The sequence below is a fragment of the Trichomycterus rosablanca genome, chromosome 17, assembly GCF_030014385.1.
Source record: "Trichomycterus rosablanca isolate fTriRos1 chromosome 17, fTriRos1.hap1, whole genome shotgun sequence".
Lineage (NCBI taxonomy): Eukaryota > Metazoa > Chordata > Actinopteri > Siluriformes > Trichomycteridae > Trichomycterus > Trichomycterus rosablanca.
The window spans coordinates 11,002,582-11,020,704 of record NC_086004.1 but is presented as its reverse complement, the minus strand read 5'-3'; the positions used below and the strand labels follow the sequence as shown (position 1 = coordinate 11,020,704).

At 41.1% G+C, this 18,123-nt stretch overlaps 1 protein-coding gene across 1 annotated transcript; it reads left to right on the top strand.

Annotated features, from left to right (window-relative positions):
* The first annotated feature begins 1,776 nt into the window (after nucleotides 1–1,776).
* On the top strand, nucleotides 1,777–13,919 carry LOC134331094 (G-protein coupled receptor 54-like). The gene is made up of 5 exons (XM_063012355.1): nucleotides 1,777–1,990; nucleotides 7,570–7,694; nucleotides 9,529–9,664; nucleotides 12,653–12,891; nucleotides 13,263–13,919. Exons 1-5 carry the CDS (start codon nucleotides 1,777–1,779, stop codon nucleotides 13,608–13,610), a joined length of 1,062 nt encoding a protein of 353 aa, XP_062868425.1. The 3' UTR covers nucleotides 13,611–13,919.
* The last annotated feature ends 4,204 nt before the right edge of the window (nucleotides 13,920–18,123 follow it).

Genomic DNA, 18,123 nt, shown 5'->3' with positions numbered 1-18,123 from the left:
AGTTGAGTTGAAGTAGAGATATCCAAGGTAACATATTACTCCAGTAAAAGTAGTAGTAAAAGTAAAAATACTCTTTACCTCCACTAAAGTACTAAACTAAATTTACCTTCAAATGTACTTAAGAATGAAAGTAAAAGTATAATGATTTATTATGGCTCTGATGTTTTATTATCATTTCTGTAACAAGACTCTTGATTAATCAACTTTTAATTAATCAATTTTAGGTGAAAAGACTCTAGTGTCAATAATTTAGCTTAGCTGACTAAGCTAAATTCAGTTATACCTATTAATTAAGATAAACATGTAACATTTAGTGCTGAGCAAATGCTAAATAATAACAGTATTACGTATATTAATGACATCAAATTCATTATTTTTTTTAAAACAAAGCAACAAACAGCTAAAAATGCTTGATAAGTAGTGGAAATGAATGGGGCTCTATGGGATGTTTGGAACTATACAGAGCTCCACAACCCGGAAGCTGCACAGAAAATATGTCCCGCCCCCTTTCCAACGGTTCCCTATGGGAGTGTCGCCACTCTGTTCTCTCTACCGCTCTGCGTTAGAGCTAGTATGTGAGTGACATTCAGCTCAGCCAATCAGAATGCAGCACCAGGTTTATACACGTGTGTTCGGACGTTCTGCAGTTAGTTTTGTTTATGAGTCTCGCCTTATGATCCCAACATTGAAGTTCGGGTTCTGGAACTAGGCGGTCTAAAGTGCTGTAACGCTCATTGAAGTCCTGACTAAACAGTTAAAGTGACTCGACCCTGTCGTGTGTGTTTATTCCCACACCTCCACCACCGCACAGCAAAAGACCCGTAACATCCCCACCGGACAGCGGCTAGGTGAGCCGAGCCTCTACGGTAGCAAGTGGCTAATGCTAGCAGTAAAGTGCCGCGATAGCAAAAGAAAAAAAAAACACGGCAATGTTTTCGTTAAGTAAAATATAAAAATAACTAAAAGACAATGAAATATCAGAATGCATGTAATCACAATACACAGTGAGTGCACAGCAAGGGATTTTGGGAATCTGTAACCTGCTTAACGTTACTAGACTATATATATATAATTATTTTTTTGTACTGGGGCCCATGAGCTCCTAGTTACGCCACTGAACTCTGTTGTCTTGCGTTGTGTACTGATTTTATGAAAACTATACGTGGGGGCCCACAAGCAGCTGTAGCCTCTGGGCCCACAGGCAGGTTAAATCGCCTCTGGTGCTACCCACCGAGCCACCGTGCCGCCCGGATAATATTAAGAGAAAGTTGACAATTTAAGTCTCATCTGAATTCAATATGTCACTTTTAGTTATTCCAAATAGAATGAATTCAGTTTTCAATTTAAAGTTATAGCAAATTTTTCTATTAATAAAATTATTTAAATCAGTCCAAAAAATTTAGCAAAATGAGCAATCCCAAAATAAGTGAGAAAGGGATTCTTCATATTTGTGACAAAATGAACATTCAGTATTTATATCTTTTTTAAATTTAGCAAAGGTTTTATTGATTGGGTAACATCTATGCAGAATCCTTAGTTACTTCCCTTACCTTATTTGTGATAAAAAAATTTCTACCAAAATTTGCAGTATCGCGCATCACTAATGAAACTGACGTGATGCCTCAACCGTATAAAGCTGCACATGCACTCACGCACATGCAGAGTTTCTCCGTTATAAAAGCCCCACACACACAGAGAGAGAGAAGAGCCACTGAGGATGCTGAACTATCCAGTGAAGGGTGTACAGCCATGGCGATGCCAGCATCTCTCTTGACTATGAATGAGTCGAACTTTACCAACGACTCCTGTGAAGCTCCGTTTAAGTGTGAAGATGTGAGCTACAACCCCGCCGTGCCATATCTAGTGGACGCCTGGCTGGTACCGCTGGTATTTGCTCTCATCATGGTGGTGGGACTTATAGGAAACTCACTAGTACTGCACGTCATTTCAAACCACAAGAAAATGTGGACAGCGACTAACATCTATATAGGTGAGTTTCAATCTCTCTCCTTCCCTCGCTCTTTTTAAGGCTTAAATAACAACTGTAAATTAATTACTAACTTCTATAAACAAGCAATGACCTCAAGTGACAGACAACATACAGTGGTACTCTAAAACTCATCAATTGGTTCTGGGAGTGGCGTTGAGTTTAAAAGACATTGAGTTTCAAGGTATTTTTTCCCAATAGGATGTATGGAAAACCTGTTAATGTGTTCCATGATCCTGTAGAACTGCATATATTTTTGACTAATGTAAAATATGGGGGGTTGTTCTTGACACTTATACACTTGTACTTGTTGTACTAAAACAAAGAGTAAGGAATGTCATTAGTGGAGAGAACTTATGAGAAGTAATAATTAAGAGAGGTTTAGTGTTTCTATGTCATTCTTATAATACATTGTCACGTTAAGATTTTGTTTTAACTCTCTTGAAAAAAAAGCTGATTTTTACAATTTCTCAGAACTACGAGCTGTAACACAAGTTTAAAAGTGAAACAGGAAAATCCAGATAAACAAAGATAACTGTGTGTAATTTTAGAGTGGATTTGATGGTTATTTCACACAAATGCAGATTCGTCTTACTGGATCGCTCAAACAAAGCGGCTGTTCATTTTTCATTTGAAATTAAATAAATAAATTAAAAAAAAAGAACTGTACACATTGAGGTTAAGGTAAACATTGAGTTTAATGGTGCAATATGTGGGCAAGCCGTAGTCTTGTGGTTAAGGTAATGCATTAGTGATCAGAAGGTTGCTGGTTCAAGCCCCACCACTGCCAGGTTGCTGCTGTTGGGCCCTTGAGCAAGGTCCTTAACCCCCAATTGCTCAGACTGTATACTGTATCTGTAATGTAAGTCGCTTTAGACAAGTAAATTTCTTGACTTGGCGTTGAGATTCAAAGATTTTGAGTTTAGGGGACGTTGAGGTACAGTTAACGTACCACTGTATTTCAGTATGTAGGCATTCTATCCAAAAAGAAAAATTGGATAGAATTGTGGAAAAGTTAAAAATAAATTAAAACGAATATAATTCAGTATTGTGCAATAATCTCCTTTGTCAACAATAACGTGAAGTCAACAAAGTCAGCTCTTTTTATACAGCACTTTTACAATGAACATTGTTTCAAAGCAACTGTAGTTTCATTAATCATTTTGAAGAAAATGTTTGCCCCCTCTTTGTTACGAAATTGTGTCGGTTCATTGATGATTTCCGCCATTTATTTATGCATAGCTCTCTTAAGGTCCCACTACAGCATCTAGGTCTAGACTTTGACTTTTTTTTCCTTCTTCACTATTCAGATGTGAATTTGTTGGTGTGCTTGGGATCATTGTCATGTTGCTTGGCACTCCTTAATCTGCTGGACAGACTACTTCACATTTGTCTTATGAATGTTCTGGTATAAATTGTCTCATTGTCTCAAAGTCCTGTGTCTAAAAATCAAGCCCAAAATATTTTGTTTTATCCCTCACTGTTTCTGTTTCTTTTTCTAATGACAGACTTTGCATCATAAGATGTATGAGAGTGCTGTTTTATTGAAAATATAACATTGTCAGACATCCCAAGTTGCAAAAACTCATTTCAGGGAGGTACCCCCGGACCCTGACCTTGACCCCGACTTCCCAAAAAAAAAAAAAAAAAGCTAAAAAACCTCTCGCACACACCAAAGGATAGGGGTGATAACAGTACTTTTAGGAGCTGCTAACCGAGCTACTAAGCTAACTGTTCGCGTCACAATCAAATTAATGTGTACTACATAGTGCACTAGAGAGTGTGAAAGATAATAGATTTATGTTCCCTACATACTGCACTAGATTGTATATTAGAAAAAAATTTATGTTCCTTACTTAGTGCACTAGATAGTGTACTAGATAATAGACTTATGTTTCTTATATGCTTTAGGTAGCGTATTAGTTAACGGATTTAGGTTCCCTACATAGTGCACTAAATTGTATATCAGATAACGGATTTATGTTCCCTACATAGTGCACTAGATAGTATTTTAGATATGAATTTATGTTCCCTACGTAGTGCACTTGATAGTGAATTAGACAATTGGTTTATGTTTCCTACACAGTGCACTAGATTGTATATCAGATCACGGATTTATGTTCCCTACATAGTGCACTAGATAGTGTATTAAATAACGCATTCATATTCACTACATAGTGCACTAGAAAGTATAACTAGATGATGATTTGTGTTCCTTACATAGTGTATTACATAATTAATTATGTTCCCTACATAGTGCACTAAATTGTATATCAGATAACGGATTTATGTTCCCTACATAGTGCACTAGACAATATATTAGACAATGGATTTATGTTCCCTACACAGTGCGCTAGATTGTATATCAGATAACGGATTTATGTTCACTACATAGTGCACTAGAAAGTATAACTAGATGATGATTTGTGTTCCTTACATAGTGCGCTAGACAGTCTGTGTCGCCTGCATGTGTGTGCGCGTGTGTGTCGCTCTTGGCCGCTCGTTCTAGATTCAGGGAGATTTTATCTGACTTGCGGGCATCAGGGAACCGCTATGTACAGTGTATCACAAAAGTGAGTACACCCCTCACATTTCTGCAGATATTTAAGTATATCTTTTCATGGGACAACACTGACAAAATGACACTTTGACACAATGAAAAGTAATCTGTGTGCAGCTTATATAACAGTGTAAATTTATTCTTCCCTCAAAATAACTTAATATACAGCCATTAATGTCTAAACCACCGGCAACAAAAGTGAGTACACCCCTTAGTGAAAGTTCCTGAAGTGTCAATATTTTGTGTGGCCACCATTATTTCCCAGAACTTCCTTAACTCTCCTGGGCATGGAGTTTACCAGAGCTTCACAGGTTGCCACTGGAATGCTTTTCCACTCCTCCATGACGACATCACGGAGCTGGCGGATATTCGAGACTTTGCGCTCCTCCACCTTCCGCTTGAGGATGCCCCAAAGATGTTCTATTGGGTTTAGGTCTGGAGACATGCTTGGCCAGTCCATCACCTTTACCCTCAGCCTCTTCAATAAAGCAGTGGTCGTCTTAGAGGTGTGTTTGGGGTCATTATCATGCTGGAACACTGCCCTGCGACCCAGTTTCCGGAGGGAGGGGATCATGCTCTGCTTCAGTATTTCACAGTACATATTGGAGTTCATGTGTCCCTCAATGAAATGTAACTCCCCAACACCTGCTGCACTCATGCAGCCCCAGACCATGGCATTCCCACCACCATGCTTGACTGTAGGCATGACACACTTATCTTTGTACTCCTCACCTGATTGCCGCCACACATGCTTGAGACCATCTGAACCAAACAAATTAATCTTGGTCTCATCAGACCATAGGACATGGTTCCAGTAATCCATGTCCTTTGTTGACATGTCTTCATGTGGGCTTTCTTGTGTAGAGACTTCAGAAGAGGCTTCCTTCTGGGGTGACAGCCATGCAGACCAATTTGATGTAGTGTGCGGCGTATGGTCTGAGCACTGACAGGCTGACCCCCCACCTTTTCAATCTCTGCAGCAATGCTGACAGCACTCCTGCGCCTATCTTTCAAAGACAGCAGTTGGATGTGATGCTGAGCACGTGCACTCAGCTTCTTTGAACGACCAACGCGAGGTCTGTTCTGAGTGGACCCTGCTCTTTTAAAACGCTGGATGATCTTGGCCACTGTGCTGCAGCTCAGTTTTAGGGTGTTGGCAATCTTCTTGTAGCCTTGGCCATCTTCATGTAGCGCAACAATTCGTCTTTTAAGATCCTCAGAGAGTTCTTTGCCATGAGGTGCCATGTTGGAACTTTCAGTGACCAGTATGAGAGAGTGTGAGAGCTGTACTACTAAATTGAACACACCTGCTCCCTATGCACACCTGAGACCTAGTAACACTAACAAATCACATGACATTTTGGAGGGAAAATGACAAGCAGTGCTCAATTTGGACATTTAGGGGTGTAGTCTCTTAGGGGTGTACTCACTTTTGTTGCCGGTGGTTTAGACATTAATGGCTGTATATTGAGTTATTTTGAGGGAAGAATAAATTTACACTGTTATATAAGCTGCCCACAGACTACTTTTCATTGTGTCAAAGTGTCATTTTGTCAGTGTTGTCCCATGAAAAGATATACTTAAATATCTGCAGAAATGTGAGGGGTGTACTCACTTTTGTGATACACTGTATATGCAGGAGACTCCCGGGACTTCCGGGAGACTTGGGATGTCTGCATTGTTCAGTAAAATCAATCATCACCCCTCCATCACCATGCTTAGAAATACGCTTTGTGGTAATATGCTTTGTTTGGTTTTTAGCACTTATGGGACTGTGCATAATGACCAAACAGCTGCACCTTGGTCTAGATAGACAGGAAGATAGATGGATGAATGGATAGACAGGTGGATCTTTTTTTTAAACTCAGATAGACAAAACTTAAACAGAAATGTAAAGCAAATGACCCACTGTGCATTGTTGCCTGTGCAAACATAATCTGCATTAAAGAGTCCTAAAAAATAAACCTTAAAGTCAACATAAAAGTCTTTATGCACAATCACCTGAGGCATCTTTGAAAAAAGGCATACATTTTCAGGTTATCGTTAACTTGGACTACTTCAAGAAATGTTGATGCTGAAGCTTTTGGAATGGTCCTCACATTCCCCTGACTTAGACGTTGTTAAAATCTGTGAATAGATCTTAAATACACTGATCAGCCATAACACCAAGCTCCACTTACCATATAGAAGCACTTTGTAGTTATACAATTACTGACTGTAGTCCATATGTTTCTCTACATGCTTTTTTAGCCTGCTTTCACCCTGTTTTTTAAAGGTCAGGACCCCCACATGACCATCACAGAGCAGGTATTATTTGGGTGGTGGATCATTCTCAGCACTGCAGTGACAATGGCATGGTGGTGGTGTGTTAGTGTGTGTTGTGCCGGTATGAGTGGATCAGACACAGCAGCGCTGCTGAAGTTTTAAAATACTCTGTCCACTCACTGTCCACTCTATTAGACACTCCTACCTAGTTGGTCCACCTTGTAGATGTAGAGTCTACGAAGAGACAATCGCTCATCTATTGCTGCTGTTTGAGTTGGTCATCTTCTAGACCTTCATCAGTGGTCACAGGACGCTGCCCACGGGACGCTGTTGGCTGTATGTTTTTGGTTGGTAGACTATTCTCAGTCCAGCAGGGACAGTGAGGTGTTTAAAAACTCCAGCAGCGCTGCTGTGTCTGATCCACTCATACCAGCACAACACACACTAACACACCACCATCATGTCAGTGTTACTGCAGTGCTGAGAATGATCGACTACCCAAATAATACCTGCTCCGTGGTGGTCCTGTGGGGGTCCTGACCATTTAAGAACAGCATGAAAGGGGGCTAACAATGCATGCAGAGAAATTGATGGACTACATTCAGTAGTTGTAGAACTAAAGGTGCTCCAATATTGTAAGTGTTCGAAGATAAATCTAACATCCAATATTCACTGACTGACTGATTGTAACACCTGAAGAGCTGTTCAGTATCTACTCATAAACACAGTGAACCTAACTGCCTACTTTTCTCCACAGCTAACTTGGCACTGACTGACATCACCTTCCTTGTTTGCTGTGTGCCCTTCACTGCAGTGCTTTATCCTTTACCCAGCTGGATCTTTGGGGATTTTATGTGCAAATTTGTTAGCTACATCCAACAGGTGAGTTTTAACTCTGATGTGTGGTTTTACTAAACATTTTTATAAATGAAAATTGCAGTTTGATCAGATACAGCTGTTTTATATCTGCTTCTTGTTGGTATACATATACGTACTGACTTGAATCCTAGCTTCTTTGCACATTTGGCAACCACCCTCTAGCCCTTCAGATTTCAGTACAAAGGGATCACCACTGACAAGATATTGGATATCAATGACATAATGAAGATATAAATGACATACTGGACCTAACCCAAAACTGTTATGTAGTGTGCAGATTCACATACAAAATACTAGTCTGGGTTGATTCTTGCAGTGTACAACAAGAGAGTACTACACCCTGTACTGCAATACTACGGTTGTTTGATTTATATACGGCCAGACTGAAAACTAACCCCAAAGCAACAATGACATTAACTCCTATTAGCACTGGAGTACAGTATTTTTTCTTAGAAAAATATACAGTTATGTATAGATATGTACGCTAATGTGTAGTCAATATATGTTCCAATGTTTGTTATGCTTGTTTGTGTATGGATACAATAGAATTATTAGTTATATGGTTATTTTTGTTGGTACTTCTGTTAGAATGTAAAAAACAAAACAGTATTCCTGGAATGACTGAGTAGTTTGGTACAGTCTAAAGAAAATAAGCACATTTAAAACTGAAACTTACATCACAGAAAATATCTATCACCTAATTATACACTGATTAGGCATAACATTATGACCGATTTCCTAATACTGTGTTGGTCTCCCTTTTTGCTGCTAAAACAGCAATTTCAGCTACAGTAGCTCGTCTGTTGGATCGGACCACACGGGCCAGCCTTCGCTCCTCACGTGCATCAATGAGCCTTGGCCGCCCATGACCCTGTCGCCGGTTTACCACTGTTCCATTCTTGGAGCACTTTTGATCGATACTGACCACTGCAGACTGGGAACACCCCACAAGAGCTGCAGTTTTGGAGATGCTCTGACCCAGTCGTCTAGCCATCACAATTTGGCCCTTGTCAAACTCGCTCAAATCCTTTACTTGTCCATTTTTCCTGCTTCTAACAATGTTCACTTGCTGCCTAATATATCCCACCCGCTAACAGGTGCCGTGATGAAGAGATAATCAGTGTTATTCACTTCACCTGTCAGTGGTCATAATGTCATGCCTGGTCGGTGTATATAGCCTGGAATATCACATTATAACTAATAATATATAGAGTAATTAATAGACATTTGAGTCATCCATAGCTAACACCATTTAAAATGTTAGGGAAGGGAAACATTGTAACAGTGTTCTGTACATCATCTTTGGCTATTCTTCTATTGGTGGATTTTAGACGAACCTTATAGAAGGGGTCACACAGAGTTCTATGCAAAATTTCTGATGCTGTCAGAACTTGGCTGTCTTTGGTCGCAGCAGCACTAAACATTCCACCAGCGAGTCCATCGTTTTGTGCGCCGAGATCACAGATCCTTACGACCAAAGAAAATCTTGTGTTACACTAGCGTCAACATGAACTGGTATTGCATGACAGTGTGATCATTCCTGCACATCTATACAATAATGTACACTGCTACAGAAGCTATATGTAGAATGTCATTTATAGCACAGCCTATCTTTTGCCTGCCTTGCTAGGCCTGTTCCACAGGTAGACCATTATAAAGCAAATTTTCCTGCTGGGTTGGGCAGAGGAGTGGTTACCCATTATATATAGAACTAGGCCATCCCTCACAACTGGATTGGGATTCCCATTCCTAGTGTCTTTTTGATGATGTCTACAATGGTTACAAAATAGCTTTCTGTCTATTATCCAATCCAGTTACTTTTTTACTTTTGTAATAGGTATCTGCACAGGCTACCTGCATGACATTGACGGTGATGAGTGTGGACCGTTGGTACATTACTGTGTATCCACTGCGCTCTCTAAAGCATCGTACACCAAGAGTGGCAACTATGGTTAACCTGGGTATCTGGATGGGTCTGTTTCTTTTTATGTTTTAGGATTTACCACTACTAGAAGGCAAAACATATTCAGCATTACACTGATCAGCCATAACATTAAAACCAGCTCCTCTACACTCATTGTCCATTTTATCAGCTCCACTTACCATATAGAAGCACTTTGTAGTTCTACAATTACTGACTGTAGTCCATCTGTTTCTCTGCATGCTTTGTTAGCCCCCTTTCATGCATCCGTTCTTCAATGGTCAGGACCACTACAGAGCAGGTATTATTTAGGTGGTGGATCATTCTCAGCACTGCAGTGACAATGACATGGTGGTGGTGTGTTAGTGTGTGTTGTGCTGATATGAGTGGATCAGACACAGCAATGCTGATGGAGTTTTTAAACACCTCACCGTCACTGCTGGACTGAAAATAGTCCACCAACCAAAAATATCCAGCCAACAGCGCCCCGTGGGCAGCATCCTGTGACCACTGATGAAGGTCTAGAAGATGACCAACTCAAACAGCAGCAATAGATGAGCGATCGTCTCTGACTTTACATCTACAGTGGGGCCAAAAAGTATTTAGTCAGCCACTGATTGTGCAGGTTCTCCTACTTAAAAAGATGAGAGAGGTCTGTAATTTTCATCATAGGTACACTTCAACTATGAGAGACAAAATGAGAAAAAAAAATCCAGGAAATCACATTGTAGGATTTTTAAAGAATTTATTTGTAAATTATGGTGGAAAATAAGTATTTGGTCAATAACAGAAGTTCAACTCAATACTTTGTAACATAACCTTTGTTGGCAATGACAGAGGTCACCAGGTTTGCACACACTGTAGCTGGTATTTTGGCCCATTCCTCCATGCAGATCTCCTCTAGAGCAGTGATGTTTTGGGGCTGTCGCTGAGCAACATGGCCTTTCAACTCCCTCCACAATGGGGTTCAGGTCTGGAGACTGGCTAGGCCACTCCAGGACCTTGAAATGCTTTTTACGGAGCCACTCCTTCGTTGCCCGAGCGGTGTGTTTGGGATCATTGTCATGCTGGAAGACCCAGCCACGTTCCATCTTCAATGCTCTCACTGATGGAAGGAGGTTTTGGCTTAAAATCTCACGATACATGGCCCCGTTCATTCTTCCCTTAACACGGATCAGTCGTCCTGTCCCCTTTGCAGAAAAACAGCCCCAAAGCATGATGTTTCCACCCCCATGCTTCACAGTAGTTATGGTGTTCTTGGGATGCAACTCAGCATTCTTCTTCCTCCAAACATGATGAGTTGAGTTTTTACCAAAAAGTTCCATTTTGGTTTCATCTGACCACATGATATTCTCCCAATCCTCTTCTGGATTATCCATATGCTCTCTGGCAAACTTCAGACGGGCCTGGACATGTACTGGCTTAAGCAGGGGGACACGCCTGGCACTGCAGGATTAGTGTGTTACTGATGGTAGACTTTGTTACTTTGGTCCCAGCTCTCTGCAGGTCATTCATCAGGTCCCTCCGTGTAGTTCTGGGATTTTTGCTCACCGTTCTCATGATCATTTTGACCCCACGGGATGAGATCTTGCCCCAGATCGAGGGAGATTATCAATGGTCTTGTTTGTCTTCCATTTTCTTACAATTGCTCCCACAGTTGATCTATTCACACCAACCTGCTTGCCTATTGTAGATTCACTCTTCCCAGCCTGGTGCAGGTCTACAATTTTCTTCCTGGTGTCCTTCGACAGCTCTTTGGTCTTGGCCATGGTTGAGTTTGGAGTCTGACTGTTTGAGGCTGTGGACAGGTGTCTTTTATACAGATAACGAGGTCAAACAGGTGCCATTAATACAGGTAACGAGTGGAGGACAGAAGAGCTTCTTAAAGAAGAAGTTACAGGTCTGTGAGAGCCAGAAATCTTGCTTGTTTGTGGGTGACCAAATACTTATTTTCCACCATAATTTACAAATAAATTCTTTAAAAATCCTACAATGTGATTTCCTGGATTTTTTTTTTCTCATTTTGTCTCTCATAGTTGAAGTGTACCTGTGATGAAAATTACAGACCTCTCTCATCTTTCTAAGTAGGAGAACTTGCACAATCAGTGGCTGACTAAATACTTTTTGGCCCCACTGTACAAGGTGGACCAACTAGGTAGGAGTGTCTAATAGAGTGGACAGTGAGTGGACACGGTATTTTAAAACTCCAGCAGCACTGCTGTGTCTGATCCACTCATACCAGCACAACACACACTAACACACCACCACCATGTCATTGTCACTGCAGTGCTGAGAATGATCCACCGCCTAAATAATACCTGCTCTGTAGTGGTCCTGTGGGGGTCCTGACCATTGAAGAACAGAGTTAAGGCAGGCTAAAAAGGTATGTAGAGAAACAGATGGACTACAGTCAGTAATTGTAGAACTACAAAGTGCTTTTATATGGTAAGTGGAGCAGATAAAATGGACAGTGAGTGTAGAAACAAGGAGGTGGTTTTAATGTTATGGCTAATCAGTGTATAGCATTTCATTTTTTCCTTTCCATTAACTTACCATTGAATAGAATTCATAAAAATGACATTAATGACTAAAAGCGCTTGCCCACTTCTTCTGGGATCCAGGGTTTGAACATACAGAGGTCCTATCGGCAGGTCGGGTGTCTACCTGACCAGGTGCTAAAAAATTTATTACAAATTAAAATACATTAAAATTAAAATACATTAAAAACATGAATTTGTATTTTGGCTTTTCTAAATTTTATTATGTTAAAGAAAGCCCTCAGTATTTTTGTATTTACAAAGGACAACAAGCTGATTTATATAGATTAGAGCAACACATTAAAATGAATTCTAGTCTCTTATGCAATCCGTAGTCCTTTGCTGCATCCCAGCATAATTTGGTAGAAACTAATGGTGTTTTCAAAGCATATACACAAATATCCACCCACGGAAGAAAACCATAGTAGTGCCATCTCTAGAAGAGCAACTGTTTGTTTCTTAATAACTTTATTAATAATCTGTTCATTTCTCTCTTTGTTTAGGATCTTTTTTGGTGTCTCTGCCAGTACCACTGTACACTAAGACTTTAACTGGAGAATGGTATGGCCCTCAGGTGTTCTGCACAGAAAGCTTTCCAACATCAACTCACAGGAAAGTCTTCATCCTGTATAACTTCCTGGCTGTGTATTTACTTCCACTGGTGACCATCTGTGTGTGTTACCTGGTCATGTTGTACCAGATGGGCCGGCCAGCTGTTGAACCAATTGACAATAACTATCAGGTAATGTTAGTCTGACCAACTTTTTTGCAGTAATAGTTTAACTAAGGTTTAAATCGAATATGGGTAACTAATACAAAGTGGAGCTGATAAAATGGACAGTGAGTGTAGAAACAAGGAGGTGGTTTTAATGTTATGGCTGATTAGTGTATATGTCTGTGAACCATGCCATGATCAGACCAAAATCCGGTTTTAGTAAAGCTATCTTAGATACGCATGAAAAGTGATGTCATTTGTTTTTCAAATTCTTAATAAATTGAGTTTTAAAAGTGCGGAAACTTTTTGAAGAACCCTTGTACTACTATTTTAATAATATTAAATAACTTATGCGTTTCTTTCTTTTTTTTTTTTTTTGCAACTCTTGGATATATCAGCTCCCAGTTCAGGCAGAGCACAGTGCTGCTGTGAGGACCAGGGTATCTCGCATGGTGTTGGTGATCGTACAGCTGTTTATTCTGTGCTGGGGTCCCATCCAGCTCTTCATCCTAGCACAGGCATTCAGCCCACACTTCCGTCAGGACTATTACACGTACAAGGTGAAGATATGGGCACACTGCATGTCCTACAGCAACTCGTGCATCAATCCCATAGTCTACGCCTTCATGGGTGCCAACTTTCGCAAGTCCTTCAAGAGATCCTGTTTTTGCCTCTTTAAACACCGGCTAACTGTCGCCCAACAGCCGAATGTGAATGGTAATACTGAGATGCACTACGTGTCTTAGATTCTATCACTGTGGTTGCAGCAGTGTTTAACATTTGCATTTGGCATGGTGAGAGAATATGAGCTAAATCTTCAATACCATCAGAGAATAAGTGGCTAAGAGAGGAAATTATTGGATGCTGCTGTAACAATGATCCCAGCTTAAGCAGTGGAGGAATACAAGGAGCATAGCATGTTCTCAATACATGTAAGAGCTTTAATTCTTCTGCTGTCCAATAGAAAAGGTGCATCCAGCAGCTACATACATGTTGGAATGTGCGCAAACAGCCCTCCTCGACGCAGAAAAACAGTAAAGTGTGTACAAATATTAAAAGGATTTTTTTGTATAGAAAATATTTAAATTTATTAAGTATACAGTATTTTATACACATGGTTTTCGTAGGGTCATACCACCTGACAGTAAACTGAACCAGTCTAAATCAATCACTTTCTTAAATGCTTATCCAATCAGGGTCGCAGGGGGGGTGCTGGAGCCTATCCTAGCTTTTCAATGGGTGCAAGGCACACAGTAACACCTGGACGGGGCGCCAGACCATCGCAGGGCAGACACACATACACACACACATTCACCTATAGGGCAATTCAGTGTCTCCAATTAACCTGGCTGCATGTTTTTGGAATGTGGGAGGAATCCGGAGCTCCCGGAGGAAACCCACGCAGACACGGGGAGAACATGCAAACTCCACACAGACCGCCCCGTTTGGGAATCGAACCCAAGACCTTCTTGCCGTGAGTCGACAGTGCTACCCACTGAGCCACCACGCCGGAAGTCAAATCAGCGATATGATTATTTGTAAATGACTATTTTTTTATATAGAGTATCTGCATTGACATGAATTGGATTAAGCATTTGCCATACTTTATTAATTCATATCTTCAAAAAAATAATTGCATTTTTTTAAACAATTATTTCCCACACCGACTGTCCTGTGTGGAAAAGTAATTGCCTCCTTGGTAACTTCATTAATAAAACAAAATGTAACTGATACTTCAGCTCAAATAGACACACTTAGGTTTGTTTACTGTCAGTCTCAATAAATCTTAAAATGATTTATTGCACACTGTTCCTCAAACAAAAGACTATTTAAAATCAATGAAGCATGGCAAGAGCCATCTTCCGATGGAGAAAACTTAGAACCGTGGCCAGTCTACTAAAGTTATTTAAGTGCATTTTTGAATAATTGAGGAAATCACAAAATATCCTGGGTGCACATCTAAAACAATGCATGCTGTGCTTGCCTTAGATAAGCTCAGCGTTGAAGATTTTACCATAAAGTACCACAAAGTAAAATCCATTGCTTGTCGTCATGTTCCTCCCGATTTAGAGCACTCAATTTTGTCTTACGCTGCTGAGAGATACCCGATTACATCCGAGGAGAGCACGTCACTGTACACGCCTCTTCCGACACGTTCACAGCCCTCCTCTTCTCGCCCCTGCATTCTGCACAGGCGACTCATCCGCCAATCAGGGTCCTTACAAAGCGTATGAAGACCCACCCACGCTGCTGATACGGTGGTTTGTTTATTGTTTGTTTGTTTATTATGATTTTAACGTCATGTTTTACACTTTTTGGTTACATTTTAGTGTCTCTAATTCACCTCACTTGCATGTCTTTGGACTGTGGGAGGAAACCGGAGCACCCGGAAGAAAACCCACGGAGACACTGGGAGAACATGCAAACTCCACACAGAAAGGACCCAGACCGCCCCACCTGGGGATCGAACCCAGGACCTTCTTGCTGTGAGGCAACAGTGTTATGCCTAGTTCACACTACACGATTTTTGCCCTGATTTTCGCTCGGCGACTGGTCGGCGCTTGATTTTCTGGGTCGGGAGCAACTCAGCGTTCGCTCGGCGATCAAAACTCGCCTCTCAATCGCTAAGTGTGAACTATCCAACAACTCGATCCAACCGGCTCGCCGAGTGCTCGGCGACTGGATTGAGTTTTCTAGCACGTCAGTGAGTGACATGTCGAACAGCCAATAAGAACGCAGGATACAGTGTGAGGGGAAACGCAGGAGAGGATTGTAAACACTGGGACAGGGGCTTAATTAATATAGTTTATATCAGAATACACCGACACACACACGTTTTACAGTATTTCTGATTTGATCGTCCTCTACAAAACATAACACCCACGCTGCATTGCAAAATTATTAATTAACCTCCAACTTACTACAGAACAAGCCATATACTGTTCGTGTTGCCAAATCCACTCAGATTCATTTATTTTTCCTCCTTGATATTACGCTGCACATCAGCGCACAAACCCTTTGATCTCTCGCTACTTGTTGATGTGCATTTTTGGACGTGGTGTCATTAAACCCCTCGTCACTTCTCACGTGTGTTTTTGTAAAAAAAAAAAAAAAAGGGAGACCAGAGAAGCTCGCCTGCGATTCCAGTTGGTGATGGATCGTGTAGTGTGAAACCCCCTATCGCCGATCAGTCGTGTAGTGTGAAATATACACCGACTGAAAGACTCCCGAGTGCAAGAGATTCAGTCGTATAGTGTGAACTGTACAGCGACCTGACGACTTGGAAAGTCGTGTAGTGTGAACTTGGCATTAGACGCACAGCCACCGTGCCGCCCCAGATACGGTGGCCAATTAGTATCTGCTGCAGGCACTGCCAATCATGCCCGCCAGATGGCGCCCAGCCGACTGGTGGCAACACCGAGTTTTGAACCGAGGAGTTCAGAATCTCGGTGCTGGTGTGCTAATGGAATATCCCGCTGCGCAGAAAACACCTTTGTGATTCAATACAATTATACCATTTGAACAATCATAAAAAATCTAACAGGTAGTGGTAGTGGGATGATTTGGAGATGCTGTTCTGCTTTAGGGCCTGGGCCACTTGCCAACATGGACAGAAACATCAATTCTGCTGTCTACCAGAAACATCTGGAGATCATTAGTTCTTGATTTAAATCATATTGTGATTAATTTATTATCAAAACAACAATTCTAAGTCCTGTAGTAAGTCCACCTTGAAATGGCTCTAAATCTTAAATCCTTAAATATGTGATTCTGTGGCAGGACCTTAAACTGTCAGCTTATTTTTAAAAGCAGTTCTGCAAAAAAAAAGTAGTCCACTGCAGTGGCGGCTCCTGCCAAATCTCTCAGGGGGGCAATTATTGCGATGATGGCCAAGGTGACCCGTTCAATGGGTAAATTAAAGCTTAAATAATGAACATCTTAAGTCATCTGTCAGTTTGCCCTCACAAATAACTTGGACATGGAGACAGACCAGCATCGGGGCTGATGTGCAATGAATAACGAAGTACAATTAAACAATTGGGGAGATACAATAAGTGCAATCACAATTTTAAAATGACATTACTTACTTGTAATTTACTTGTAACTTATATGATTTCCCCCCCTTTGTAGATACTTGTTGTTTAAATTTGGTCTGGGTGTCCCTAAGTTGCTAATTTATCCTGATTACACGATGGAGTTGCTCCGAACTGAGGTAATGGTAGTCATGGTGACAAGATCGCGACACCAGGTTACGTGTGACGCAAGCACGTAAGTGCGAGCCCTCCCGGAATCCATTCAGATTGTATTGCAGCGCCTGCAGTTCGAAAAAAAGTGCCTTAACATGAGAGTCTATGAGAGCGATCCGGGGTGATTTTCAGTCAGACTGAAATCGCCCCAAAAGGGGCGGTACTGTAAGGAACACAACTCGACGCTGATTGGACTACAATATTCCAAGGCAAGACAGACTGTCCAGAACAGTCACAGCTGTGATCGCCCTAAGGAACGAGCTGCCCCTGGTCCACAGCAACGTAAAAGATTGAACTCCTTCTTACAGCAATGTATGTTGTAAAATGAGTCTTTGTGGCTGCTCCAGGCTCTGTTAACAACAAAATAAACCGAGGTGGCATGCAAAATTCAAACCATCACCACAAAGATGCTCTGCTTGACTGTCAGTCATGTATGAAAGCATGAATGCATATGTATGGGGTGTAAATTTCAAAGTAATACAAAGGAGGGAGGTTAATTTAGTGGTTGCTGAAAAGCAGCAAGGTGACATGGCTACAGAATGTGTTTTTACTCCTAAGCTCTGTGTTTTTGGGTGGCGCTGGACAATGGATAAATTAATAAATGGTTGTAGGCTTTTAGGCTGTGGTCCATTCCGAAGTGTTCAGGTGCACCTGGTGAACATTAAAGGGGGGACTGCCTGTGGCAACCGTTTGTAAGGTCATTCCAAATCAGGTGTGGTAAAGCCATACTTCAAAAGGGCGCTTTCAAACGATCCTGTTCAAAGGGAGCAACTGATCTTTACTACAGTCACTCAATCATTTGGCTGTGTTTTTACTCGGAATTAAATAATCAAACTTGTTCAAGTAATAACACTATAATAACAACAATAAATGATGCCTTTAAGGCTTTAAAAATGGCATTAACAGTGTAATTAGAATGGCTGGTGTGAGCCCTTGAAAGTTACAGGTGGTGTAGTCTGCAGAGGGGTGAGGGCACAGTCATGATCACTCAGTTAAAAGTTAGAGTCTTTAA